The 26,974-nt window shown below is 32.0% G+C and overlaps 1 protein-coding gene across 4 annotated transcripts in view; it reads right to left on the minus strand.

The window, feature by feature from the left end:
* Positions 1-1,330: 1,330 nt before the first annotated feature.
* Positions 1,331-26,974, minus strand: part of Cenpk (centromere protein K) — a 29,171-nt gene continuing 3,527 nt past the window's right edge. For 2 of the 4 annotated variants that reach the window (XM_026390845.2, XM_077795871.1), the window contains 9 exons: positions 25,576-25,727; positions 22,996-23,052; positions 17,587-17,659; positions 15,759-15,805; positions 10,724-10,806; positions 10,315-10,413; positions 9,724-9,850; positions 4,628-4,681; positions 1,331-1,543 (listed from right to left, as the gene is read on the minus strand). In XM_026390845.2, coding sequence (XP_026246630.2) covers positions 1,385-1,543; positions 4,628-4,681; positions 9,724-9,850; positions 10,315-10,413; positions 10,724-10,806; positions 15,759-15,805; positions 17,587-17,659; positions 22,996-23,052; positions 25,576-25,692 — 816 coding nt within the window. In that variant the 5' untranslated portion in view covers positions 25,693-25,727 and the 3' untranslated portion in view covers positions 1,331-1,384. The remainder of the gene's footprint in view (positions 1,544-4,627; positions 4,682-9,723; positions 9,851-10,314; positions 10,414-10,723; positions 10,807-15,758; positions 15,806-17,586; positions 17,660-22,995; positions 23,053-25,575; positions 25,728-26,974) is intronic. The other 2 variants (XM_026390846.2, XM_026390847.2) reach the window with 1 other exon arrangement.

Consider the following 26,974-nt stretch of genomic DNA (forward strand, 5'->3'; position numbering starts at 1 on the left):
TAAACAATAAGAAAACAAATAACCCAATCAACAAATGGGCCAAAGACCTGAACAGACACTTCTCAGAGGAGGACATACAATCAATCAACAAGTACATGAAAAAATGCTCACCATCTCTAGCAGTCAGAGAAATGCAAATCAAAACCACCCTAAGATACCATCTCACTCCAGTAAGATTGGCAGCTATTATGAAGTCAAACAACAAGTGCTGGCGAGGATGTGGGTTAAAGAGTACACTTGTACATTGCTGGTGGGACTGCAAATTGAAGATTGGCAGCCATTTTGAAGTCAAACAACAAGTGCTGGCGAGGATATGAGGAAAAGGGTACTCTTATACATTGCTGGTGGGACTGCAAATTGGCGCGGCCAATTTGGAAAGCAGTATGGAGATTCCTGGGAAAGCTGGGAATGGAACCACCATTTGACCCAGCTATTGCCCTCCTCGGACTATTCCCTGAAGACCTTAAAAGAGCATACTACAAGGATACTGCCACATAGATGTTCATAGCAGCACAATTTACAATAGCTAGACTGTGGAACCAACCTAGATGCCCTTCAATAGATGAATGGATAAAAAAAATATATGGCATTTATACACAATGGAGTATTACGCAACACTAAAAAATGACAAAATGATGGAATTTGCAGGGAAATGGATGGCATTAGAGCAGATTATGCTAAGTGAAGCTAGCCAATCCCTAAAAAACAAATGCAAAATGTCTTCTTTGATGCAATGAGAGCAACTAAGAACAGAGCAGGGAGGAAGAGCAGGAGGAAAAGACTAACATTAAACAGAGACATGAGGTGGGAGGGAAAGGGAGAGAAAAGGGGAATTGCATGGAAATGGAAGGAGACCCCCATTGTTACACAAAATTACATCTAAGAGGTTGTGAGGGGAATGGGGAAAAAAACAAGGAGAGAAATGAATTGTGGTAGATGGGGTAGAGAGAGAAGATGGGAGGAGAGGGGAGGGGAGATAACAGAGGATAGGAAACGTAGCAGAATACAACAGTCACTAATATGGCATCATGTAAAAATGTGGATGTGTAACCGATGTGATTCTGCAATCTGTGATTGGGGTCAAAATGGGAGTTCATAACCCGCTTGAATCTAATGTATGAAATATGATATGTCAAGAACTTTGTAATGTTTTGACCAATTAATAATAAAAAAATAAATAAATAAAAAATAAAACACCATAGCACTGAATAAATAAGAAACGGCCATTTTTAAAATGAAGAAATGGCAATACATGTCACTTAAGGATAAAAGAAAGATGGATTATTACTTTTATTTGCAAATAATATTCTTTTATTCAAACAGTCCGGTTTCCATTATCCTTAGATGACAAGATTCTTTCCTGTTATGGAAAAAGAACATCCTCTTATTGATGGAAGGCTTCTAATCTCAATCTGGTTGGATCTTCTGGATGTCTCAAAGCAATTCCATTACGCAGCAGCAGCTCAATATAAGGTGGCCAAAAGGAATCACTGATTTTGACATATGGATCATGTGGAACATCAAATAATCTATTTATAAGAATCTAGAAAAAAAAATCATCCAAAATATACTTTACTGGGGAAAAAATCTACACAGCTATAATAAAACAAAGTTTTCCACCAAGGGATGCTGACCTCTTTTCTCCCTGAACAACTGTTTATAGCATAACTTTTATGTACTAGCTTAAATAAATGATTTGATTTTTTAAATGACTATAAATTTCAGTGAATGAAAAAAGTTTTTAAAGTAAATCTTTCTATGTTAATTTTTTAAAACATTCCCCAAAAATGCTTTAGAAAGCTGGTACAATTCTCCCTCTTTTAGGATTAATAATTTATTTAGAATAAAGAGAAGAATCTTAAAAATTCAAATTCTTACTCAGTGGTAAAGCACTAGACTACTAGACTAGCATGTGCACAGCCCTGGGCTTGATCCTAATAAGCAAAGTGCATGTGCACGCAGACACACATACCCCACACACAAAATATACAGAAAGTTTGAAAGAGTGTTAGTATTTGTGAGTGGGTAAAAGAAATTGCCAGTTTCCACACCCTCCAAACATCTACACTTCTGATAAATCTTCAGTGATTTTTATCATCCTTTCCTTTGTCTTTGATTTCTTTATCAAGGATGCTAAGCGATTACAACCAAAATTGAGAAGGTTTAAGTTTTTGTATTAATTATGTAGTCTAAAACTTTTAAATTAATTTTTAATTTTTAATTAGTTATACATGACAGTAGAATGCATTTATGCACTTTGATATATATAGATGGGTTATAATTTCTCATTTGGAAAGTTTTTTCAGGAAGCAAAAATTTATAATACTTTAAATACTAATGTTTTATAAAGCATGGTCAAAAATAATTGGGCTTGTGATGGTGCAGGACTGTAATCCCAGTGACACACCAGGCTAAAAGCCTGAGGCTTTCAAATTTCAAGGCCAGCTTCAGCAATTTAGACAGACCTTATCTCAAAATAAAAAATAAAAAGGACTGGGGACGTAGATCAGCGGTAACAAACCAATTAACAAAAAAAAAAACAGTGAAAATTTCAAACTGGTAATTAATTGTAATTTTGCCTCCTCATCTACCTCCTGGTGCCTTCACAAATTATGAAATCAGAACTCAGAAAGATTACAGGATTCCATGGGGGCACACAATCAGTGGCAGATCATGAATTAGGCTTAATCTCTGAATTGCCACACCAAAGCTTCAAGGGAAAGATGATATTACCTTAAGGAACATGGAAAAGAAAAAGCATAATTTTAACAAATAACGAGCTCGAAGAATGAATAAAATTAACATGCCAAACTCTAATTTCATATTTTATAATAGCAATATCCTGATTCTTGAAATAAAAATTTCAACTAGCATTAATTTGTCTATTTCAAGTCATATCCTAGGGAAAAAAGCTTGTGGCCTCATTTCTTTTAGGAATCTTTATAAGGAATTAAACATATTCCCATTAAAGCACTTTGAAAGCTTTCTGAGTTGTGTGACTCATTGGTAGTGTGCTTGCTAGCATATGTCAGGCCCTGGGTTTGATCCCCATCACTACAAAACTAAAGTTTTCTTATTTTTCATTTTTAATTTAAATTGTATTAACTAAAATTTTAGTAGACACTAGAAATGGCTGTTAAAAATTCAAATTTGAAATGAATATGTACATTAAATTTTGTTTTGCACTGAATAACAGTTTTAAATATTGGTTACTGTTATCATTAATAATATAAATCTCAGGAACATACTTAGTTTTCTAAGTTTTACACTGTATCTCACACAGTACAGTTTGAGAATTTTACACTTGTACTTCACAGTTATTACTTGTCAATATTTGCGGCATGAAGTCACAATTTTTATTTAAAAATTTTAAAACAACCATGCTAACAATATGTAATAGTTTGGGTATGAGCTGGAATAGCTAGAAATAAGTTAAAAGACTACAATTATAAATCCAATAAATATTTGCATTTTGGTTTTCAAAGCAATGATATTGTTTATTAAGAAAGATCTAAAAAAAGAAAGATCTATTGAGGCAACTATTTATTTAGATAAAAACAGGGACTTTAGCACCCAATTCATTAAATCACAATGAAACATGTTTTCTGAAAACATTCTTCAAAAAACATACTAATGTAAAAAAAAAGGCACCCTTTACCAATTGGTAAATACACTATTCATAACTATTTTATTTTCCTCTCTGCTCAGTTGCTGTGCATTGTCAAATCTAGATTTCTCTAAGAAACTTAATATATTTAAGAATTTGGCTAAGTTCAGAAACATTTTTTTTTAACAGAGAGAGAGAGAGAAAGAAGTTTTTAATATTTATTTTCTAGTTTTCGGTGGACACAACATCTTTTTATTTTTATTTTTATGTGGTGCTGAGGATCAATCCCAGCGCCCCGCGCATGCCAGGTGAGCTCGTTACTGCTTGAGCACATCCCCAGCCCCAACAGAAACCTTTTTTTAAAAAAAGATCAAAGGTATTTATAAAACAAAATAAATGTCATATGGAAAAGGTTGAAATTACTCAGTCTTTACATTATGACAAGAGATTGATGCTATTTAAGGAAAATTGTACAAAACTTTTTATGACTCTGTGGAAAGAATCTTTAAGCTCACTTCACATATTTTAGAGTATACAGGTGTCAATTTAAATTCTAACATTATAGCAGCACAGGATTTTGCAATGTATATGCCAAATAACATGATATAATTTTTAAAGTTTTTAACTGTGATAAAACTTAGGAATGTGATTAAAGTTAGACTTAAATTTCACATTCTTAAAAAATGATAATATTTTCCTTAATACTATATGGGAGAAACTAATTTTTTAGCAAAGATAAATTATTATGAATATATTTAATAAAGATTGATATAGGGGCTGGGGTTGTAGCTCAGTGGTGGAGCCCTTGTCTCACACATGTGAGGCACTGGGTTCAATCCTCAGCACCACATAAAAAAATAAACAAAATAAAGATATTGTGTCCATGTATAACTACAAAAATTTAAAAACAGATTGACATATACCTAAAGAATTAAAGTAATATTTTCTCTTTTTGAAGCCTGAGTATATTAAAAGATAGCATTAAAACCAAAAAAAAAAAAAACTATACAATATGCTTACCTCTAATATTTCATGCAGTGTTATCAGCTGTTTGGTTGATTCTTGAATGTTTTTCTTTGAGAGAAATGTGAATAACAAACAATTAACATTTTAATTTTGCTAATGGCAGAATGCTAAATTATAATATGAGGTTTTTAAAAATTATTGTTTCTTAGTTACAATGGTACATGGTAACTGAAATCAAACTCATGATTGGATGACTTAAGAAGAATTCTGAAACAAACTTTTATTGTAGGTTAGCTTTCAGACATTTATTTCACCTTGCTAACTTCTGAACATACTATCATTAAAAATGCCAAAGTGCTTTCACACATTAAGCAAAGATATGTCTCCCTCATTCTTTGATGGTGTTTTGTTTTGAAACAGTACTGGGAAATGAATCCAGAGCCTTGTGCATGCTAGGCAAGCACGGTGCCACTGAGTTACATCCCCAGTACTCATTATTTAGTGATTTAAACCCAAGAACAATATGTTGTATATTTCTCCTAAACATCTTATTAAACTTTGCCCAAGGTCCTGGACACCCAAAGTCCAATTTTGCCATCCAATATATTTACCATCTAATCCTCTTGTTTCATACCATTTACAAACCTTGATAGCCATGTATTCTACTTCTTCATCCAAATTGTTTAAAATGTTCAATAGGACAAATATCTAAAGGAAACTGCTAGAAATCTTCCAATAAACCCAATCAGAAGAACTGAGTTCAGACATTCTATTAATTACAAGTCACCAACTATACTGCCAATACTTTACAGATACCAGAGATTGCAGGGAATGGTGATACACACTGGTAATCCAGGCACTAAGCAATTTAGTGAGATCCTGTCTCAAATTAAAACATCAAAAGGACTGGGATATGGCTCAGTAAGTGGCCTGGGTTCAACACCCAGTACAAAAAATAAATAAATAAAAGATACCAAAGATTATCATGGAATGTTTATAAGGCCTTGTGAAAATATAAATATGTTAAAGAAATCATAAAATAATACTAACAAAAATAAATAAGATTTCTAGTAAAGACAGCAGAGTAAATTTGCATTTAAAAATCTCCTTATATCTTGCTAAGATGTTTTTAGCTTTCTTTTTCATATCCATTTTTGAATTATCAAGTCCAATGTTGTAGAATGAGTATGTCTCTAGAAATGCATGTGTCAAAAAAAAAAGTGAAAAAGAGTAGTAAAAATCAGTATATGAGTAAGTAGTGGTGAAGGCAACACAATTACAGAATTGATTAATAAATAAGAAGGAAGCCAAAAAAATTCTTAAAAAGAAGCAGAACAACAAAAGTGAATGTTTCAACATAAGGGGATAAACAATAGATATTTAGAAATTTTTCATGAAATATGTGCTAAATCTGTCTAAAGAAAGAACATATCATCTTCAAATAAAAACTGATATTGAATGATCAGCACTGTGACATATGCTTTTAAGTTACTGAAGCTTAAAGAATTAGTCAGCTTTATAGTCAGAAGCAGCAAATCATCAGATTTCTACATAGTCCATTCATCTTAGAAGATACAGAGGATGCCAAATCTTGAGTTTCAATTAAAAAATGTGCTGAAACATTGAGTGTAAAGACAACAAAATAATTTTAAGAAGACAAAGAATAAAACATTCAGAAATTCTTCTTAAACAAATTATTTGGGAAGAAAACAAATAAACCAACCATTAACAAACCATGAAATAAAGCAATGGATCAAAAGTAAGAATTAAAAAAATCAGTGGTAGTAGATAAGTACTGAATCCAATACAAAATAGAATGAAAGCTAACCATAGACATAAATGATGATTTCTTAGCACAACATAAATACTATAAACCCATCAAAGTAAAAACAATACAAAATTGGAATAGAGAAAGAATGTTAATTTTCTTCCTTTTTTTAAAAAGAAGAATAATTTTTTTTAAAAAATTTTTTAGTTGTTGAGAGACCTTTATTTCATTTATTTATTTATATGTGGTACAGAGAATCGAAACCCGTGTCTCACATTTGCTAGGCAAGTGCTCTACTACTGAGCCACAACCCCAGCCCTAATTTCCTCATCTTTAATTCTACCTAAAATTGAGAAATGGAGTTAAATAAACTCTTTTTTGTTCAATTTTTTTGTAGTTGTACATGGACACAATATCTTTATTTTATTTATTTATTTTTATGTTGTGCTGAGGATCGAACCGAGTGCTTCACGCATGCAAGGAAAGTGCTCTACCACTGAGCCACAACTCCAGCCCTTAAAAAAACTCTTCATTATGTTGTTTTTCATGATTTATTTTCCTTGTATTAGAAAGATCTTTCCAGAACTCAAACTATTTGAGGCAAAAAAATTTTGAGTTCAACAATTCAACACTTAACTATTTTTCACTATCTTCTATCAAATCTACATAAAATTACATTTAGCATTTATTTCATATTAGCAAGTACAAAATTCCACTGATTCAATCATCCATCAATTTATATTTTTATAAGCGTATGTTTGGAAAGATGTCTCAAATTATATTTACCTAATGCTAATGATGGTGTTCACCTCATGTTAAAGAACTGAACTGATGGAGAATGTTTTTAGCTTTCTTTTTCATATCCATTTCTGAATTATCAAGTCCAATGTTGTAGAATGAGTATGTCTCTAGAAATGCATGTGTCAAATCCCTAATGCAACTATATTTGCGAACAGAGTCTTAAAGAGGTAATTAATATGAAAATGAGTTCATAGGATGGGACTTTACTCTGAAATGACTGAGTTTTTTGATTGTTTTGTGGTACTGCGGATCAAAACCAGAGCCTTGCCTATGCTAGGCAAGCCCCTTACTGCTGAGTCACATCCCAGTTCATGGCTCCTTCCTTTCTAAGAGGAAGAAACACTAAGAATTCTCTTTTCTCCTTGTATACAGAGAAGAAACGAATGTGAGAACACAATGAGAAGGTATAATCTACAGGTCAGGAAGAGAGACCTTACCAGGAACCGACCCTGACAGAGCTCTGATCTTGGGCTTCTACCTCTAAGCTGCAAAAATTAATTTGTTGCTTAAGCCAAGAAATCTGTGATATTTTATTATGGCAGTAATAATATATACAGTATTACTGCAGACCAGAAAGAGAGACATAGAAAGAGAGGGGGCGGGGGGAACAGAGGCACAGATGGTAGACGGATAGTAATCTATCATTTTACAACATGTATCAATAGTTCTTATGTCATTAAAAACCCTTAATGGCTTCTAGTAATCAATTTTTTTGCATTTCAGGATGCCTCACACATCTGGTTTTATTATTGAAGAAGTTTAATAGTTTAATAATTCTTAAAAACTAAAGTTGAAAAAAATGGGGAGACTGAAATTAAAAAAATCAGTGAACTGTTACAAGATTAAGATCAAAAGAATCATGACTTCACAGAATGGTCAATAGAAGGCTTTCAATAATTTCCAAAATAAATAAATATAAATAATAATGGATGGAATGGAAGACATAGTCCATAACAAATATAATGCCTAGAGATGATTTCAAAGAAGAATGGGAAAAATAAAATGAACACAGATTGCAATTATAAGAACTTTTTCTTTTTTTCCTAATATTCTCAAATTCATTCAATAAATATAATTCTGCCTTTTTTTTTTTTTTTTTTTTTTTTTTTTTTTTTTTAGTACAACTGCTAGGAAAGCACAATACCACTGAACTACGTCTCCAGCCCTTCATTTAATAAATGTGATCTCATCCTGGGATGTAGCTCAGTGGTAGAGTGCATGCTTAGCATATGACAGGTTTGGGTTTAATCCCCAGCATCAAAAAAAGAAAAAGAAAAAGAAATTAACTCAGAAGATATGTAGACAGAGATATACAGGTTTTCTAAGCAAAGCAAATATAGCAATATAAGGCCCAAAAAAGTGAGAGGTCACTGTATACTTGTTTGGCTATAGTAAGTAGTAAGGTTGAATGGATTCACATAAGAGATAAATAAAGAATGATTCATGGGGGCTGGGGTTATGGCTCATCGGTAGAGTGCTTGCCTAGTATGAGTGGGGCACTGGGTTCAACTCTTGGCACCATATATAAATAAATAAAATAAAGGCCCACTGACAACTAAAAAAAAAGAACAATTCACGATGAGGCTGAACAGATAGATACACTCCAAAGTATAAATCCATTATTCTAAGTAATTTAAAGACTTTATCCTATAGGGAGCCAAAAGTTTTATAATAAAAAATGATTAAACTATATTTACATTTTAGAGAAACTATTGTGGTACCAGTTTTAATACCAATTCCAATTTCAAAGTTTTGTTTATTTATGCTATATAATGTATTAAAGAAAAGAAATTAAAGTAGTCATTCACAATCTTCTGTCACTCAATGATTTACTTGTGTTTTTGGAAAAAGTTTATTTTATCATAAATTCTATTCAAATAGTTATTAACCTAGATGAAACTAACAATTTTCAAACATTCTTCTGATTTAAAAAGAGATACACATTCATGTCAGAACATTTGGAAAATAGTAAAAAGCAAACATCATCATCAACAACAAAAACAAAACTCACCTACCAGACCTTACATTTATGGTATAAATTAGATTCAAGTCATAAAATCTAGTCATCTGTTTTATTCATTTAAAAATATGAGCATTTCATTAACTCTAATGGTGTTCAACAAATCATTTTTAAAAGCTGATCTTTTCATATCATATGGATACAATATAAAAAATTTAATCAATCCCATTTTTTCCCCCCCAGGGAGGTACCAAGGATTGAACTCAGGGGCATTTGACCACTGAGCCACATTCTCATCCCTATTTTGTATTTTATGTAGAGACAGGGTCTCGTTGAGTTGCTTAGTGCCTTGATGTCGCTAAGGCTGACTTTGAACTCTCGGTCCTCCTATCTCAGCCTTCGGAGTTCCTGGGATTACAGGCACACACCACCATACACCAGCTTAATCAGTCCCATTTTACTGAACAAGTAGGTAGCTTCTAATTTTTCAGTAAATATGTGATGATGGCATATTTCAGTACATTTATCCGTGTGTATATCTTCATACTATATAAGAAAACTTGCCTCTGGACCTACCTAAAACAATTTAAAATCTACATGCATATCTTCTCTAAAACTTACCTTTTTCTTTTTAACATTCCCATCAGGCAGAGGAAAATGGTCTTCTAGAAACTCACCCAAGGCACTCAAGAGTTTCTCCTTGAATGCTTTTATATTAAGCATTTTAGTTTTCAGCTCACTAAAGATTCTAATAGATAAAAAGAAAATTAAGAGAAACATTTAACTGATAAAATGTATATACCTGTACCTGGTTCTTCATAAAGTTAATAAAAAACTTTGCTGAGAACTAGGGTTGTAACTCAGTGGTGGAGTGATTGCCTTAAACATGTGAAGCACTCAGCACTCAGCACCACATAAAAATAAATAAATAAAAGTATTGCATCTGTCTAAAACTTCAAAAATGCTGAAACTTCATTGCTCCAACAACATAACTACTTTTATGAAAGATATATTTTCTTTATAACATGTAGGGAAACTAATAGTACAACCCAGTCAAGTCATTCATAAAAAATCATGTAAATAATAATCGGAAAAAGTTAAGGTAAGACCCACAATTCCGGGTGAGATTTGTCTTCTTTTCATCTATAGTTTAGGTAACATAAAAAAGAAAATACTTTCTCCTATTTAAAAAACTTAGAACCACAAATTTACCTTGTTTCAGAAAATGTCACAAACTGATTTTTCAATTCACTGTAAAGTGCATTAAGAGATTCCATTATTTGTTGCTGTTCATCCAACCATTGTTGCTCCCTTCAAACATGAAAACACAGATTATGGATTTTTTTTTGCTAATTATTATTTTTTTAAAATTTTTATTGTTGGTTGTTCTTGACATATCATATTTCACACATTTGATTCAAGTGGGTTATGAACTCCCATTTTACCCCGTATACAGATTGCAGAATCACATCGGTTACACATCCACTGTTTTACATATTGCCATACTAGTGTCTGTTGTATTCTGCTGCCTTTCCTGTCCTCTACTATCCCCCAAATTATGGATTTTAAGTGCCAATTCAATACATATCAATGATTAATAGTAATTATAATATAAACGTACCTTTCTAAGTCTTCCTTTAACTTTTCATTCTTTGACTGAATAGTAGATAGTACCATTTCAAGATCATGTCTTAATTTTTGGAACTAGAACAAAATAATTCAAATTAATTGCTTAGTTTTTAATTCTACAAATACTGTGTTTCTGAACAATAGTGAAATTTATATATTGGTCTAGGATACCTTAATTCAGAAGCCAACAGTAAAAAGACCTAATAGAAAGAGTTTCAAAGGGTATGTATGTAGCAGGTGCAAAATTTTTTTGGTAGCATTCCACTGTTAAATATAAAAATATAAGGAGTTTTAAGCAATATATTTTCATTCTAAACTGAACCATAAATTACTGGTATGTTTTCAGTAACTGGTTGATTAGGTCTCTTTTCTGAATGTATAAAAAAGTCACAAAGGAATATCATTCACTATTTATTCAATCATTCAGTCAATATTTCTTAATCAGATATTGGTGACCAGGAATTGTTGGAGGAGGCAGTGAGGCAAAGGTAATGAAAGCAGAGTGTGGAGGGATTCAGACCAGACAAACAATATAAAACTCCAGCCAATGGGAAGTGTCACGAGGAAAAAGTACATCAAAATAAGAATAAACACATGAGGAGTAAGAAATAGTTGTTTTAAATAGCATAATAAGGAAAGATCTCTTCAACCAGGTAACATCTAAACAGCCAGAAGAAGAACACAAAAGATGAATGAAATTATTACCTAGCGAAACAGTTATTTCAGAGAGTAAAGAATAGGTAAAAAGGCCATGAGGCTCAAGAGTGCTTGAGGAACGACAGGAAGACAGTGTGGGTAAGGCGAGTTACAATAACTCTGAACTTTATCTAATATCCTTTTGTTTGTTCCATTTTCCTCATCTCAAGATTTTTTGCAAGTTTTTTCTGAATTTAAATCATTGCTAAGTTAAAGATGTATAGTGTAAACCCTAAAGCAACTATGAAAACAAATGTAAGAGAAATAATGAGCCAAGAACCATAACAAAATGGGTTTATATTTAAAAATATGAAATAAAAAAGAGCAGGAAAAGAGGAAAACAAGGTCAGAGAAACAATAGAATGAATAGAAAACAAATTAGAAAAGTAAGTTTCAATACAATCATATTGATATTACCTTAAATATGGTCTAGCAATAAGTAAGAAATTAATAATAGGAAAAAACTTTGCAAATACACAGACACTAAAAAAATACAACACTTCTAAATAATCCACGAGTCAAAGAAGCAACCAACAAAAAATAAGAAATCATAACTTCAATCATACATTATTATGATTGGAAAACACCAATCAAAATTTTTGGGATGAAATAAAAGCAGTATACAGATGATTATACTAAAGTCTATAATAGGAAAAAAAAAGAAAATTCTCAAATTAATGACCTCACCTTTAACCATAAACTCAAAGAGACACTCGTAGTAAGATGAGAAAATAATAATAAAGAATTTCAATCAATTAATATAAGGGGGTAGGAAAATCAAATGAAATCAAAAGCTTGTTCTTTGAGAAAGTCAGTAAAATTAGCCAGTTAGATAGATATAAAAAGATATGTAAAACTTCAACAAGTTATATGGAGAGGGGAGGAAGACACAAATCATCAACATCAGAGGAGACGTGACATCTATAAACATAAAATGGGTGCTAGGCACAGTAGCACATGCTATAATCTTGGTGACTTGGGAGGCTGAGATAGGAGGATCCAAAATTTTACCAACTTAGCAAGACCCTCAACAACTCAGTGAGACCCTATCTCAAAACAGAAAGGGTTGGGGATATAGCTCAGTGATAAAGCTATTTAAAAAAAAAAGAAAGAAAGAAAATGGGCAAATGAAATGTTACAAATAATTTTATATCAATAGATTTGACAAATTAGAATGAAACAATGCTTTGAAAGACATACTATCAAAGCTCATTCAGAAAAGAACAAAACCTAACTAGCCCTAAAGAAAATGAATTTGTAGTTAAAAATGTTCCTGGATTAAAAGTTTTATTCATCTCAGAATTTTTATTTAGTTTGTAAGCAAATGCTAGCCCAGATGGCTTCACCTATGGGTTCCAATGCTTGAAGAAAAAACAATACCAATTATATACAAGCTCTTTTGAAGAGGAGAGGATACTTCTCAATTCATTCTATGAGGTTGTTATCATCACTCTTATATCAAAGCTTAATAAAGACATCACAAAAAAACCAATATTTCACATAAACCCAGATATAAAAAGATATGTAAAACTTCAACAAATTAAATCCAGCAATAAATAAAAAGATTAATGTTATGATAAGTGGGATTTATCCTATGTTCAGTTGATTAAGTATTGGACTCAATTTAATGATGAAAAAGCAAATGCTTTCGGATAAGACCAGAAACAAGACAAAGATGTCCATTCTTACCAACTACATTTAATATTTTACTGAAGTAGTTCTATGACAGTAAAATCTGACAATAAAAAGTTATGAAAAGCATTCAGAATGGAAAGGATAATAAATCTCAGATAATCCATGTAGAAATCTGATTTCAAATGACATGTCAATTTAGAAAATCTTACAGAACTATAAAAAGCTACTAGAATAAAAAGATTTCTCAAGCTCACGGGATGTAAGATCAATGTAAGATCAAGATTGATCTTAGTACTTAGTAGTAATAAAAAACTGACATTTGAAAGAACCATTTAAAGAGCATCAAAAATACTAAGCATACAGTTCAGCTTGGAACTCATGGTGCCCTTCAACAGATGAATGGATAAAGAAAATGTGGTACATATACACAATGGAATATTACACAGCCATAAAGTGAATGAAATTATGATATTTACTGGTAAATGGATGGAACTGGAGAATATTATGCTAAGTGAAATAAGCCATTCCCCAAAATACCAAAGGCCATATATTTTCTCTGATATGCAGATGCTAATTCACAATAAGGTGGGGGTGGTTAGGAAAGAATAGAAATATTTTGGATTAAACAAAGGGGAATGAAGGGAAGGGACAGGGAATGGGAAAAAAGATTTTAAAATATACTAAGTGATGAATTTGACAAAAGATATGAAAGACCTATATTTTGAAAACTACAAAAATATTACTGAGATGCTTATTTTAAATACCAAATAAATGGAGATCTGCATTCTGACTAAATATGTTAAAGATGTCAATTCTCTCCAAACTTAATTTATAAAGTAGGGGGAAGTTTAATTAAAATTTCAGCAAGGATTTTTATGGGATAAAATAAAAAGCCACCTCTAAAATTTAGATGAAAATGGGAAACAATTTTGAAAACAACAACAAACTTAGAACACTCATACTACTTAATGTGAAATATTGATTTTTTTTGTGATGTCTTTATTAGGCTTCAGTAGGTAGCCAAGATAAAGTGATATTGGTTTAAATACAGAAATATGGAACAAAGGAACAGAAATATCCACAGTACAGAATGAAGAACAAATGAAGTGTCAGAAATAGGTATACACATTTCTACAGTAATTCCTCCTGATACAGCTTTCCTTTTCTTTGGTATCAGTTACATGGGATCAACTGTGGTTTGAAAATATAAAATGGAAAATTACAAAAATGAATAGCCCTTAAGTTTTAAATTGCTGCTTGTGATGGGTTCAGGAGCTTCTGAATGACTGAGTACATGAAACATGAAGGTTCAAGGAGGGAGGCATAAAGAGGGCATGGAAGTTTCATGTACCTTCCCATGTGCTGCAAAATCTGCCAGAAAATTGGTTTCTGGTATGGAGAAATCTCCATATATTTTGGTGACCAGTGATGCTGTGTTGTACTGCATAGTGAGAAAGAAAAAAAAAACAAAAAACAAAAACCACTAGTTTCTCCTCTCTACCCTTAGAAATGATGCTTCTCATTTCCATAGGAAATATCAGAATAGTCTATATTGTGCATACTTTCACCAGTATTCTGTTTAGGATTACTCAGGAAATAAGAAAACTGAGGCTTTCTCTATAGCTTCCCTCTTTTCTTTCTGAATTATCACCAAAATTATCTATAAAGGTTTCCTCATGGTGACGTAGGCTTTTTCTAGAACACACTTAAAAATTCTTCAGCCTTTACCCCTAACCCAATTTCAAAGCAAAATCCACATTTTTGGTATTTATTAGAGTACCACCCCACTTCTCAGTACCAATTTTCTGTAGTACTTTTGGGCTGCTATAACAAAATACTATAGATAAGGAAGCTAAAAAAAAAAAAAAGAAAGAAGAAAGAAAGAAAAGAAATTTATTTCTCACAGTTCTAAAGGCTGTAAATACAAGATTAAGATGCCATAGCTGGGTGCCATGGTGCACACCTGTAATTCCAGTGGCTTGGAAAGCTGAGGCAGGAGGACCTTGAGTTCAAAGCTAGCCTTGGCAATTTAGCAAGGCCCTAAGCAACTCAGCAAGACCCTGTCTCAAAATAAAAAAAATTTTAAAAGGGTTGGGGATGTGGCTCAGTGGTTAAGTGCTCCTGGGTTCAGTCTCTGGACCAAAAAAAAAAAAAAAAAAAAAAGATGCCAGCAGATCTGGTGTCTGACAAAAGACAGACTTCTTGCTCACATGGTGAACAGAAGAAATGTGGTTCCTTCAGCCACACATAAGAGCATTAATCTTATTTATGAGGGCTCAACCCTCAAGACCTAATTACTTCCCAAAGTTCTCACCTCCTAGTACCATTACATTGGGAATTAGATTTTAACATATGAACTGGGATGTCACAAATTTTTAATCCATAGTAGAAGAACAGATGTATGTGTGCAATCAATTAACTATGTTTAACGTTTTATTTTTATTAATCGAGTTTAAACACCTAAAAACGAGATATGCAATTAAGGTTTACATATTAATCACTAACATTTGCAATAGTTCTGATATAAAAATTGACTTCAAATTCAAATTTTAAAAATTATTTAGTTCAATAAAATATAATCAAATAAAAATATGGTTTTAGGGTAGTTTCATACCATTTTTCTTATGTCATGAACTAATATAAAATATTCTGGTTATAAATTATTTAAGTTTACTACAAATTGATAAATTACTTACCTCTTCTGTTCCTAATGTTATCAGAACATCCTCTGTCAGGGGAGTTACTACAAAACCAAAACAAAATTATACATATACTTAGTTAATTCTCAAGAATTGGTTTTTTGGTGTTCTAAGATAACCCATTCCTTCTGTATATTACAGAATGCTTTATGAAATATGTGAAGCTTTTGTGAAATTATTTTTGTTTCCCTTCTTTGTACATATAACCAGTTATATATACTTTTAGATAAATGTGGAATTTTGTTTTTAGTGTTTTTCCCCCAACCCTCAAAAGCAAGTTTAATAATCTAGAGTGTGTTCCTATATGTAGGCATATAATCCTACACACACACACACACACACACACATATTTAAGCACACATATATTAAAAGGTTTATTATTTTTTATCACTGCTGGTTTTACAAGAATAATATCAGCTACACATTGTGGTACACACCTGTAATCCGAGAAACTCAGGAAGCTGAGGCAAGAGGACCACAAGCTTAAGGTCAGCCTCAGCAACTTAGCAAGGCCCTAAGCAACTTAAAGAGACCCTGTCTCAAAATAAAAAATAAAAAAGGCTGAGGATGCAGCTCAGAGGGAAAATTCCCCTGGGTTCAATCCCCAGTAGCAACAAAACAAAACAAGAAAAACCGCAGAAGAATAATATCGTATTACACACATTCACTTCATCTTGAATTCACTCAACAAAACTCCCATGAAAACCCCTTTCATTCATATGGTGTAGGTCTAATTCATCCTTTTATTGACTGTATAATATTCCACAGCAAGAATATATCATAACATACTGGGTGATTCTGTTGACTAAGCATGAACTTTGCACTTAAGTTTTAGCTACAATGACAACAATACAGCAGACATATTTTTTAGGTATTGGTGCTTTCATTTCTATAGAACATATTCCCAGAAATGGAATTTCACAGAATGTTGAATTTCAATTTTGGCAGAGAATATCAGACTCCTTTCTTAAAACATATCTACAAGTAATGAATTGAAAACAGCAAAAGAGAGCTGGGGATATACTTCAGTGTCAGAAGATTTGCCTATCATGTATGCAGCCCTAGTTTCAATCCACCCCCCAGCAAAAAAAAAAAAAAAAAACCCAAAACAATAAAAACAAACCAGCAAAAGATAAACTCTTTCATAAATTTTGCCAGTCTAATGAAATAGCAATGGATATTAATTCTGTAAAATTTGTGTTAAATTCATACATTAGAAAAGTCTACCTTTCCTAATCAAGTGTTATTTGAAATTTTTCAAATGATACGCTACTGAAAACTTTCAAAGGTATCTAGTTATTTCTTTCTAATAACTAGGGAGCATAGTTTTCAAGTATAAACAATAACTCTGAATTGCATATTCAATGCAAGTATCCTTCAAGAATGAAGGAATCAAGACATTTTCAAGTCCTTTGACTCTTAGGTTTAGTATTCTTATTCTATTTCTTTTGATGCTGCATATTAGGTGATTTTTGATTTTTACTTTTTTTTGTTATCATTATCCCTTAACACACACACCCTAACCAGGTACTACTGAATGCACAGGCAGCTCTGTTGGCCTCATACCCAGAATTACCAGTCCCATAGGCTGCCACATTGGAAGAGTTTTTAAAAAATTTTATATTCTTAGAATCTGACATACTGTACTTGTTGAAATGATTCTTTGAATATATGTTTAAATGCTATTCTTGACTTTCTTTCCATCTTCCTAGTTATCAGGAGAATTCAGGAAATTTCAAGAAAGCCAAATGGAGCTTGTAATTCTTCTTGTGATCATTAAATTAATTTGTCTACAAAAATACAAATCTAAAAATTGAAATCTTACTTTCAGGTGTTTCTTTGTGCCACTGACTGAGTTCAGCAGTTAAACATTTCACTTGCATAATCAATAATGATAGCTAAAAAAAAAATAATAAGAGATTTAATAGATATTCATAGCTATTGATAGATAAAAGTGTAGACCATTTTAATACTTAAATATTAGTTCCTAACATAAATAGATAACAAAAGTAAAACTAAACTATGAACATTTAACACTATAAACATAATTCTGCTTTAAACCATGCTAATTACAGCATCTTATGCGAACAATATAGTATTAAAAATGATAAATTCTGCTTCACCATTTAAACTAAAAGAACGTAAGTGCATTAAGATAATTTCCTTAAAAAAAATAAAAACTTAAAATAAAAAAATGGTCCAGGCACACTGATGTCTACCTCTAATCCCAGATATTTGAAGTGTAAGGCAGGAGGATCCCAAGTTCAAGGCCAGCATGGGCAACCTCAGTGCCTTAGCAAAGAGACTCTGTCTCAAAATAAAAAATTAAAAGGGGTAGGGATGTAAATCAGTGGTAGAGCACATGTATACTATGCCTGGCACCCTGGGTACTATTCCCAGCCCTAGTACAATTTAAGAAAAAGTTATTTATTGCCAACATTTTTAGATAAATTTGCCTTAAAAATGTTTTTTTCTCTTCTTAGAAAAACTATAACTACTTTTAGCTGAATAGCTAAATACATATTTAAATACAATTTAAATACATAAATCAAAATAATTATAAAATAAGATTGGTCCCACAAGCCACACATAAAAACCAGCTTTACCGCACAAGTTTGCAGCTTGCAAACTGTGTATTTCTTAGCCAAATATAAATCAGGGCTAATGTGGTTTTGGTAGTAGGTGATCCCCGTCATTCCAATTTTGATAATCTATGTGAAAATCTGTTGTTTAATATTTTAAAGTCCATGTACGCTTAAAGTTAGATTTCACAGCATTTTTAATCTTCTATTTGTAATTCTTATTGGTACCCAGACAGATTAAAAATTCACATTTCAAAAATAAAATGGATTTCATTAAAGTATTTACATCACAAGGGTACCAACTACTATCTTTTATAACCTACAGTAGCTCAAAGACCCTGTTCTATATCATAATATTGCCTGTCAAAATACATCAGAAGAGGAGTTTAAAAAAAGAGAGAGAAAGCATTAACAAAATGTTAAATCTTTTGTGTGTGTGTGTTAATGGTTTTTAAAAAAAACATTTAAATTTGTTTTATTAGTTATACCTGACAGAATATATTTATGCTCCTTGATATATCATACATAGATGGGGTATAATTTCTCATTTTTCTGATTTTACATGTTGTGGAACCACATTGGTTATGCTGTCATATATGTACATAGGTAATATCTGTTTCATTCTGCTATTTTTCCTACCCCTTTATCCCCGCCCCTTTCCTCCCTTTACTCCAATTAAAGGGATATAAATAGCATATTTTAAATCTTTAACAAAGCAGAGTTTAATATTTTCCTTATAGATAATCAATTAAGAATGTGAAAAAAAATTTTGTGAAGTATCAAGTGTATAAATGTAGTTTAATACTAGTAAGAGATAATAAACTTTTAAAAAGCAGCATTAAGTTAGGTAAAACTATCATATGATGATAAGGAATCCATATCACTTCTGTTCAGCTTAGGTTGAAATATGTGAAATTATTAAAATTTATTTTTAACTCATAATAAACAGTAATTTCATATAGTTAAACCCATACACATTGATGATACTATATTGATGAAGCATATGTTTTAGTGTACCAAAGCCCAGCAGGAAAGTATACAAATTATTTCTCAACTTGCTATAAAACTGAACAACTTTTTCTAAAAATAATAGTAATATTTCTAAAGTAATTTAATTACTAAAATTTTCTTAAAATATATAACATCCTACTTTAGAAAATGGGCTTCTAATAAAATTTTGAAGATGAAAGGTATGCAGAAAAGAATTAACAAAGCAGGATTAAAACTATTTTTAGAAAGATCTCCTTATAACATTGTCCTTTGGCTGGCAATGAGAACTTGGTTAGGTTTCAAGAAAATAGTTCCTACCACCCAAAACATTCCTGAGAGGCTTAACATACTTAATCTGTTTATCTAAAGAATGTGGTTTATGAGAAGTGTCTCTTCAGGTCCTTGGCCCATTTATTCATTGGGTTATTTGTTTTTTGGTGTTTAGCTTTTTGAGTTCTTTATATACTCTAGTGATTAGTGTTCTATCTGATGGGTGAGGGGTAAAGATTTGCTCCCAAGATGTAGGCTCTCTATTCACCTCACAGATTTGTTTCTTTTGCTGAGAAGAAATTTTTTAGTTTGAGTCAATCCATTTATTGATTCTTGATTTTAATTCTTGTGCCACAGGAGTCTTATTAAGGAAATTAGGGCAGGGTCTCTGATTGTATTCCTAAGTCCTTGATGTACAATCAATCAACAAATACATGAAAAAATGTTCATCATCACTAGCAATTAGAGAAATGCAAATCAAAACCACTCTAAGATTTCATATCGCTCCAGTCAGAATGGCAGCTATTATGCATACAAACAACAATAAGTGTTATCGAGGACGTGGGGAACAAGGTACACTCATAGACTGCTGGTGGGACTGCAAATTGGTGAGGCCAATATGAAAAGCAGTATGGAGATTTCTTGGAAAATTGGGAATGATACCACCATTTGACCCAGCGATTCCTCTCCTCAGTCTATACCCAAAGGACTTAAAAACAGCATACTACAGGGACACAGCCAGGATCAATGTTTATAGCAGCATAATTCACAATAGCTAAACTGTGGAACCAGCCTAGATGCCCTTCAATAGATGAATGGATATAAAAAAAATGTGGCATATATACACAATGGAATATTACTCAGCAATAAAACAGATTAAAATCATGGCATTTGCAGGTAAATGGATGGAGTTAGAGAAGATAATGCTAAGTGAGGTTAGCCAATTCCAAAAAACCAAATGCCGAATGTTTTCTTTGCTATAAGGAGGCTGATTCATAGTGGGATAGGGAGAGGGAGCACGGGAGAAATAGATAAACTCTAGATAGGGCAGAGGGGTGGGAGGGGAAGGGTGAGGGCATGGGGTAATTAATAATAGTGGAATGTGATGATCATTATTATCCAAAGTACAGGTATGAAGACACAAATTGGTGTGAATATACTATATATACAACCAGAGATCTGAAAAGTGTGCTCTATATATGTAATAAGAATTGTAATGTATTCCGCTGTCATATATAAATTTAAAAAAAAAAAAAAAAGAAAAAACAATGTGGTTTATGCTGAACACCTGCTTTCCTTCTGTTAGTCTGTTTTTTTTTGTTGTTACCTGCCAGATAGGATATGCCTATGTGACCAGCTTCCACTGAAAACTTTGGGAAGAGTTTCTAATGAGGTCCTCAGACATATTGTCACAATTAGACGGAAAAATTGAACAGGTCCTGTGTGACTCTACAAGGAAAGGACTCCTGAATTGTGCCTGGTTTCCTGTGGATCTCACCTCATGTACCTTTTCCCATTGTTGATTTTACTCTGTATCCTTTCACTGTAATAGAACAAGTTCACTATATACTGCGTGCCTCTTGTGAGTCCTCCTAGAAAATCATCAAGCTTATGAGTGGGCTTGGGGGTGCTCAACACAACAGGAAAACACATATCGTATATTCCAACACTACACATTTACAGCTACACAAGTACCCCCCTCAGACCCAGTGTTTGGCTCACTGCATGAAAATCATTTAGAAGCTTGTAGGTCCAATCTCTAATGATTCTGATTTAGTGGATCTCATTTTTTTCTACAACGTAGGAACCACATTTTCAAAGGAAGATGATGGTTTCCTTATTATGTATTATGTATTTCCTTATTGCTTTTTCAAATGCAATATTCAGTTTATTTATCCTATGCAACACAGCTGTATACTTATAGTTAAAAAAAATTTAAGTTGTAGATGGACATAATAACTTTATTTATTTTTATGTGGTGCTGAAGATCAAACCCAGTGCCTCACACTTGCTAAGCGAGTGCTCCGTCACAGAGCCACTACTCCAGGCCAAGACTCAAAAAGTTTCATGAACACAAAAAGGAACCCAGTTGTTTATCACTAATTCTGACATTAAGAATCTAACAAGTACTTTCAAAAGTGACACATTAATTTTTCCCTTTATTTTGTTTTTATTTTTAATTAAGTATCATTATAATCATGGACTTTTATTTTTATATTATTATATTCAATTAAAGTTATTATTCATTATAATATCAAATTTGGATAGCAGGAGCACTCTCAAATGAATTCTTTTGTCTTTTGACATTTCTCTACCAGTTTGGGGGAACTTTCATTTTAATCATCTGTACATTTGATTCTATCCTTAGAATTTTATCATTAAAATGTTTTTAATTTCTTACATGGTAAAATACATCTATTTTTTCTTTTATAAAAACCAGACTTATATTATTAGCCAAGAAGTTTTCCCCTATTCCTGGTTAGCAAAAATATTCTCCTAGTTTTTTTTTACAGATTTTTTTTTTTTTGCTAATCCATCAGGAGTTTATATGGTATAAAAGGGAAAACTGAGGTCCCATTTTATTTTCCTCCACATGGATATCTAGTTGTATCACTATAACTCATTAACTAATTCATTCTTTTATGACAGATTTGAACAACCATATTTTTGTCACATTTTAAATTCCTTACCTGATCCACTGACCTATTCTAAACCAATTCCACAATTCTTTGATTATTTCAACAGATCTAAATCATCTTCTAAAGTCTACAGTAAAATCAATAAAGGTTACATATAGATATTTTACCTAACACGGAGTAGGACTGTCTTTGTTCTATTTTTTTTTATTGTTTTAATTTTTAACAGGGTATCACAATAGCAATGAACAAGCAATTTGCTCAACTGCTAAATGAATGTATTTAAAAGACAAATAATAAAGAAAATGCTTTCTTATTTATAATAGCTCGATTCAATGTTTGTTTGTTTTTTTTTTTTTTTTGTTTGTTTGTTTTGTGTGTGTGTGTATGATCAGATCCAGGAGTGTTTTTCCACTGAGTTAAGCTACATCCTCAGCCTTTTTCATTTTAAGACAGGGTCTCTCTAAACTTCCAAGGCTGATCGAAAACTTGTAGTCTTCTTCCATGTCACTAGGATAACAGGTGTGTGCCACAGCACCTGGCTCCTTTTTTTTTTTTTTTTTTTAATTTTTGATGGAGTCTTGCTATTTTATTTACTTCCAACTCTTAAATCAGGAAGAACAAAGAGTTTTCTAAATGATTAAGAATACAGGTATTAATAAGTAATTATTTTTGAAGTAAATATAAACAAATATACTTTTCCAAAATACAATGAATTGTACTTACCTATTTTCAAGGGGAAAAAAAAGTTCATACCTGAGCATTTGAATTAGTGAGTGTCTCAGTTCCAGTAAGTGATAATTTATTCTGACACTTGATTTAAAAAGAGAAACAAGTCAGATAATATAATCCATAGATAGTTTCCTTCTCCTCCCCTTTTTTAATCAGTCCAACATAATACTCCTTTAAAACAACATACAGATATCTAACATCAGAGTTTTAATTCCTCACTTTTTAGGCAAAACAATGAAGGAGGCAGCAAAATAGGTTCCAAAGTAAATATATCAAAAGGAAAAGGGAATACCAGACAAAAGAAAAAGAACAGAAACCAATAGCTGTGGTGACTTATAAACTACAAAGTGGAAAAGGTGGGGAGGTGGGAAGAATAAGAGAAAATACAGTAGAAAATAACAAAGTAGGTAAGAAGTTAGGTAAGATCATAAAACAAAGCCTTCAGGAGACACTGTTCTTGTGCCATAAAAAAAAAAAAAAAAAAAAAAAAAAATCCAGGGGCTAGGGTTATGGCTCAGCAGTAAAGTGCTCGCCTCACATGGGCAAGGCCCTGGGTTTGATCCTCAGCACCACATAAAAATAAATAAATAAATAAAATAAAGTTATTTTGTACAACTACAAAAAATATTTTTAAAAATCCAAAACTATTAATAATAATAAATCTGAGAATTAAAAATTAGTAATTTAAATTTAAAATTTTATTTTTGCTTATTTCTAGTTGCAATATTTTCTATAAAAAGTATTTTTATTTTGTTTTGTTTTGTTTGTACTGGGAATAGAACCCAGGGGCACTTTACCACTGAGCTATATCCTTATTCTTTTTTATTTATTTATTTTGAGACAGAGTCTCACTAAATAGCTGAGGTTGGCCTCAAACTTAGAATCCTTCTGCCTCAGCCTCCTGAGTAGCTGGAATTACAAGCCTGCACCACCAGGCCTTGCCTACAGTTATTTTTAAGTCTAAATTTATACACTGAAAAAAATTTTAAAAAATTTTTTATACAAATTATGTAGTAGATACATTAATAATATAAGAGTTCCAAGTATTTATGTTTAAAAATTACTTTTTAAAAAAGAAATAAATAGAGAGACCCCACAGAGCCAGGCAGAGTAGCACATGCCTATAATGGGAGGCTGAGGCAGGATAATCACTAGGTCAAAACTGGCCTCAGCAAATTAATGAGGCCCTAAGCAACTTAGCAAGACCCTCTCTCTAAATAAAATATAAAAAAGATCTAGGGATGAGGCTCAGTGGCTCAGAGCTCTTGGGTTCAATCCCTGGTACCAAAAAAAAAAAAAAAGAGAGAGAGAGAGACAGACAGACAGACAGACTGACTACTACTAATACTACTACTAATTCACCCTACTCTGAACCTTTACTAGGAAAAGGATGCTAAAATTCTGTGGCCTCTAACATACATTATATTATTTTAAGTAGAACAGTATTTTTACCAAGATACTGTAGTGTACCAAAAGCAATTCCCTCACTAAAACAGAAAATGTATAGATGCTTCAAACTCAACAATTTCTAAATGAATTCACACTTTCACTCATAATTATGTGTTCTTCCCATTTCTATACTCTGTGTTTTAAGGAATAACCCCACCAACCAGCCAAAGGCCCAAACCATGAATCTGAAACCATCCAAGATAATTCTCTCCAATTTCACAGTGATTAACCTCCTTAATATTTCTTGAACCTATTCTATTTGTAGTAACACTATTTAGGTCTTCACTTTTGAATAGGACTAAAGCCTCCTAAATGCTCTCTCTTTTTTTTTTTTTTTTTTTTTTTGGTAGGGGGAATTTAACTCAGGGGCACTCAACCATTTAATCAAGTCCCCAGCCCTATTTTGTATTTTTTATTTAGAGACAGGGTCTCAGTGAGTTGCTTAGAGCCTTACTTTTTGCCAAGGCTGGTTTTGAACTCAGGATCCTCCTTCCTCAGCCTCCCAACCCACTGGGATTACAGACATGACCCATCACGCCCAGCCCTCATAATAATTTTCTTACTCTGCATATCTGATCATGTCACTTCAGTGTTTATAATCCTGACTTCCCATAGTACACACTCAACAAAATTCTTCATGTTCTTGTTCCCAGTTAACTTTCCAGTCTCAAAGTCCACAAATCTTTCTTTGTTCTAATTTGCATTATTCATTATAAACTCCTTATAGTTCTCTTAACTCTTCAAATTTTATACATTTTTATCTTTCTACATTCTGTGCCTGTCCTACTTTCACTGGCCAAGTCTTACCTATCCTTTAGAAATGAAATTAGTGATTACTTCTTATAAAAAGTTATCCATGACTCCTTCAGCCTAGGCTGAGTATTCCTTCTTAGTTTTGTACTTCAATATTATGTATAGCTATTCCAAGATAATAAAACTAAGATTAGGAGTTGTCATAATTTTTCTCTTTCTATAGCTTATCTATCATAAAGTTTCTTGATTGAATGCTTATAGGTCTAAAAACTATATAAATATTACCATATATAATAGTTCTGAGAAACTAGCAAAATTCTATCTTTCCAAAGTCTAATTGTTATTGAAATTAATTTAACTCTTATATTAACATATATATCACCTTTATCTCTTGAAACTTACTTCTTCCATGTCTTTCCATATTTCTTCACATTCTTTAATAAGTTCTTCTTCAGTATCTGTAACAACTTCCACATCTGTAGTACTATCGGGATCTAGATCTTGCTGATTCACAGACATGTAGATTGTGATTTTTCTTAGCCTTATAAGAAAAACTAAAGTAAAATATATTTATTCATTTAACAAATATTTGTTGAATATTTGTTACCTGACAAATACTCATCTAGTGCTAAAAATTTAGCATAGACTTGAACAGACAAAAACCCTTCCTACTAAAAGGGAAACACTAATACAATACTGTTGGAGGGAATATAAATTAGTACAACCATTATAAAAAACAGTATGAACAATACTCAAAAAACTAGAACTAGAACAGCAATTCCACTAGTGAATATATATTCAAAGGATAGAAAATCAGTATTTTAAGTAGATATCTACAGCATTAGTCACAGTAGTGAAGATAATGGAGTCAACCTAGGTGTCCACCAACAGATAAATGGAAGAAGAAAATGTAGTGCACATTCACAACAGTATATTATTCATATATAAAAAAAGAATGATCCTTGGATTCAATCCTCAGTACTGCAAAAAACAAAAATAAAATAAAAAAGAATAAAATTCTCTCATTTATGGAAGCAGGAATAAGGACACTATGTTATATGAAATAAATCACATAAAGAAAGATAAATATCACATGGTCTTGCTTACATGTGGAAATTAAAAATGTTGATTTCCTAGAAGTAGAGCAGAATAGTGATTTTCACGGTTTAGGAGGGTAAGAAGGGGATAGAGAGAGGATGTTTAATGGGCACATGGGTGCAGTTGCATAAGAGGAATATTTTTTAATGTTCTATAGCACAGAGCACAATAAGTATACAGACAACAATTAATTGTATATTTCAAAATAGCTAGAAGAATTATGAACATTCCAACACAAAGATATGTTAAATGTGTGAGGTGATGAATATGCCAATTAAAATTAGGGCACTAATATTTTATACGTACACTGTATACAGGTACTAAAGTTAAGAGTTTTGTTTGTGGGAGTGGGTTGCTAGGGTTAAACTCATGGTCTCATACTGCTAAGGACTCTGCCACTGAGCTACACCCCCAATACATGTATTGAAATATCACATCATACCCTATAAACATAAACAGTTATTATGTCAATTAGAAATTTTAAAAAGACAAAAAAAAATTACCATTTAAACTGGTGGGGAACAAAGTTACTATGAACTAAAAAAAAAAAAAGTCCCTCCCACATGGAGCTTAATTCTATTAAGGAAAGCAGACAATAAATTAAAAAATATACAGTATAGAATATGAAATTATTTTAAGTGTTATGGAGAAAAGCAAGGCAGGAAAAAGAATAGGAAAAGTCAGCTTAAGATAAAAGTACAAG

The sequence above is a fragment of the Urocitellus parryii genome, chromosome 1, assembly GCF_045843805.1.
Source record: "Urocitellus parryii isolate mUroPar1 chromosome 1, mUroPar1.hap1, whole genome shotgun sequence".
Taxonomy (NCBI): Eukaryota; Metazoa; Chordata; class Mammalia; order Rodentia; family Sciuridae; genus Urocitellus; species Urocitellus parryii.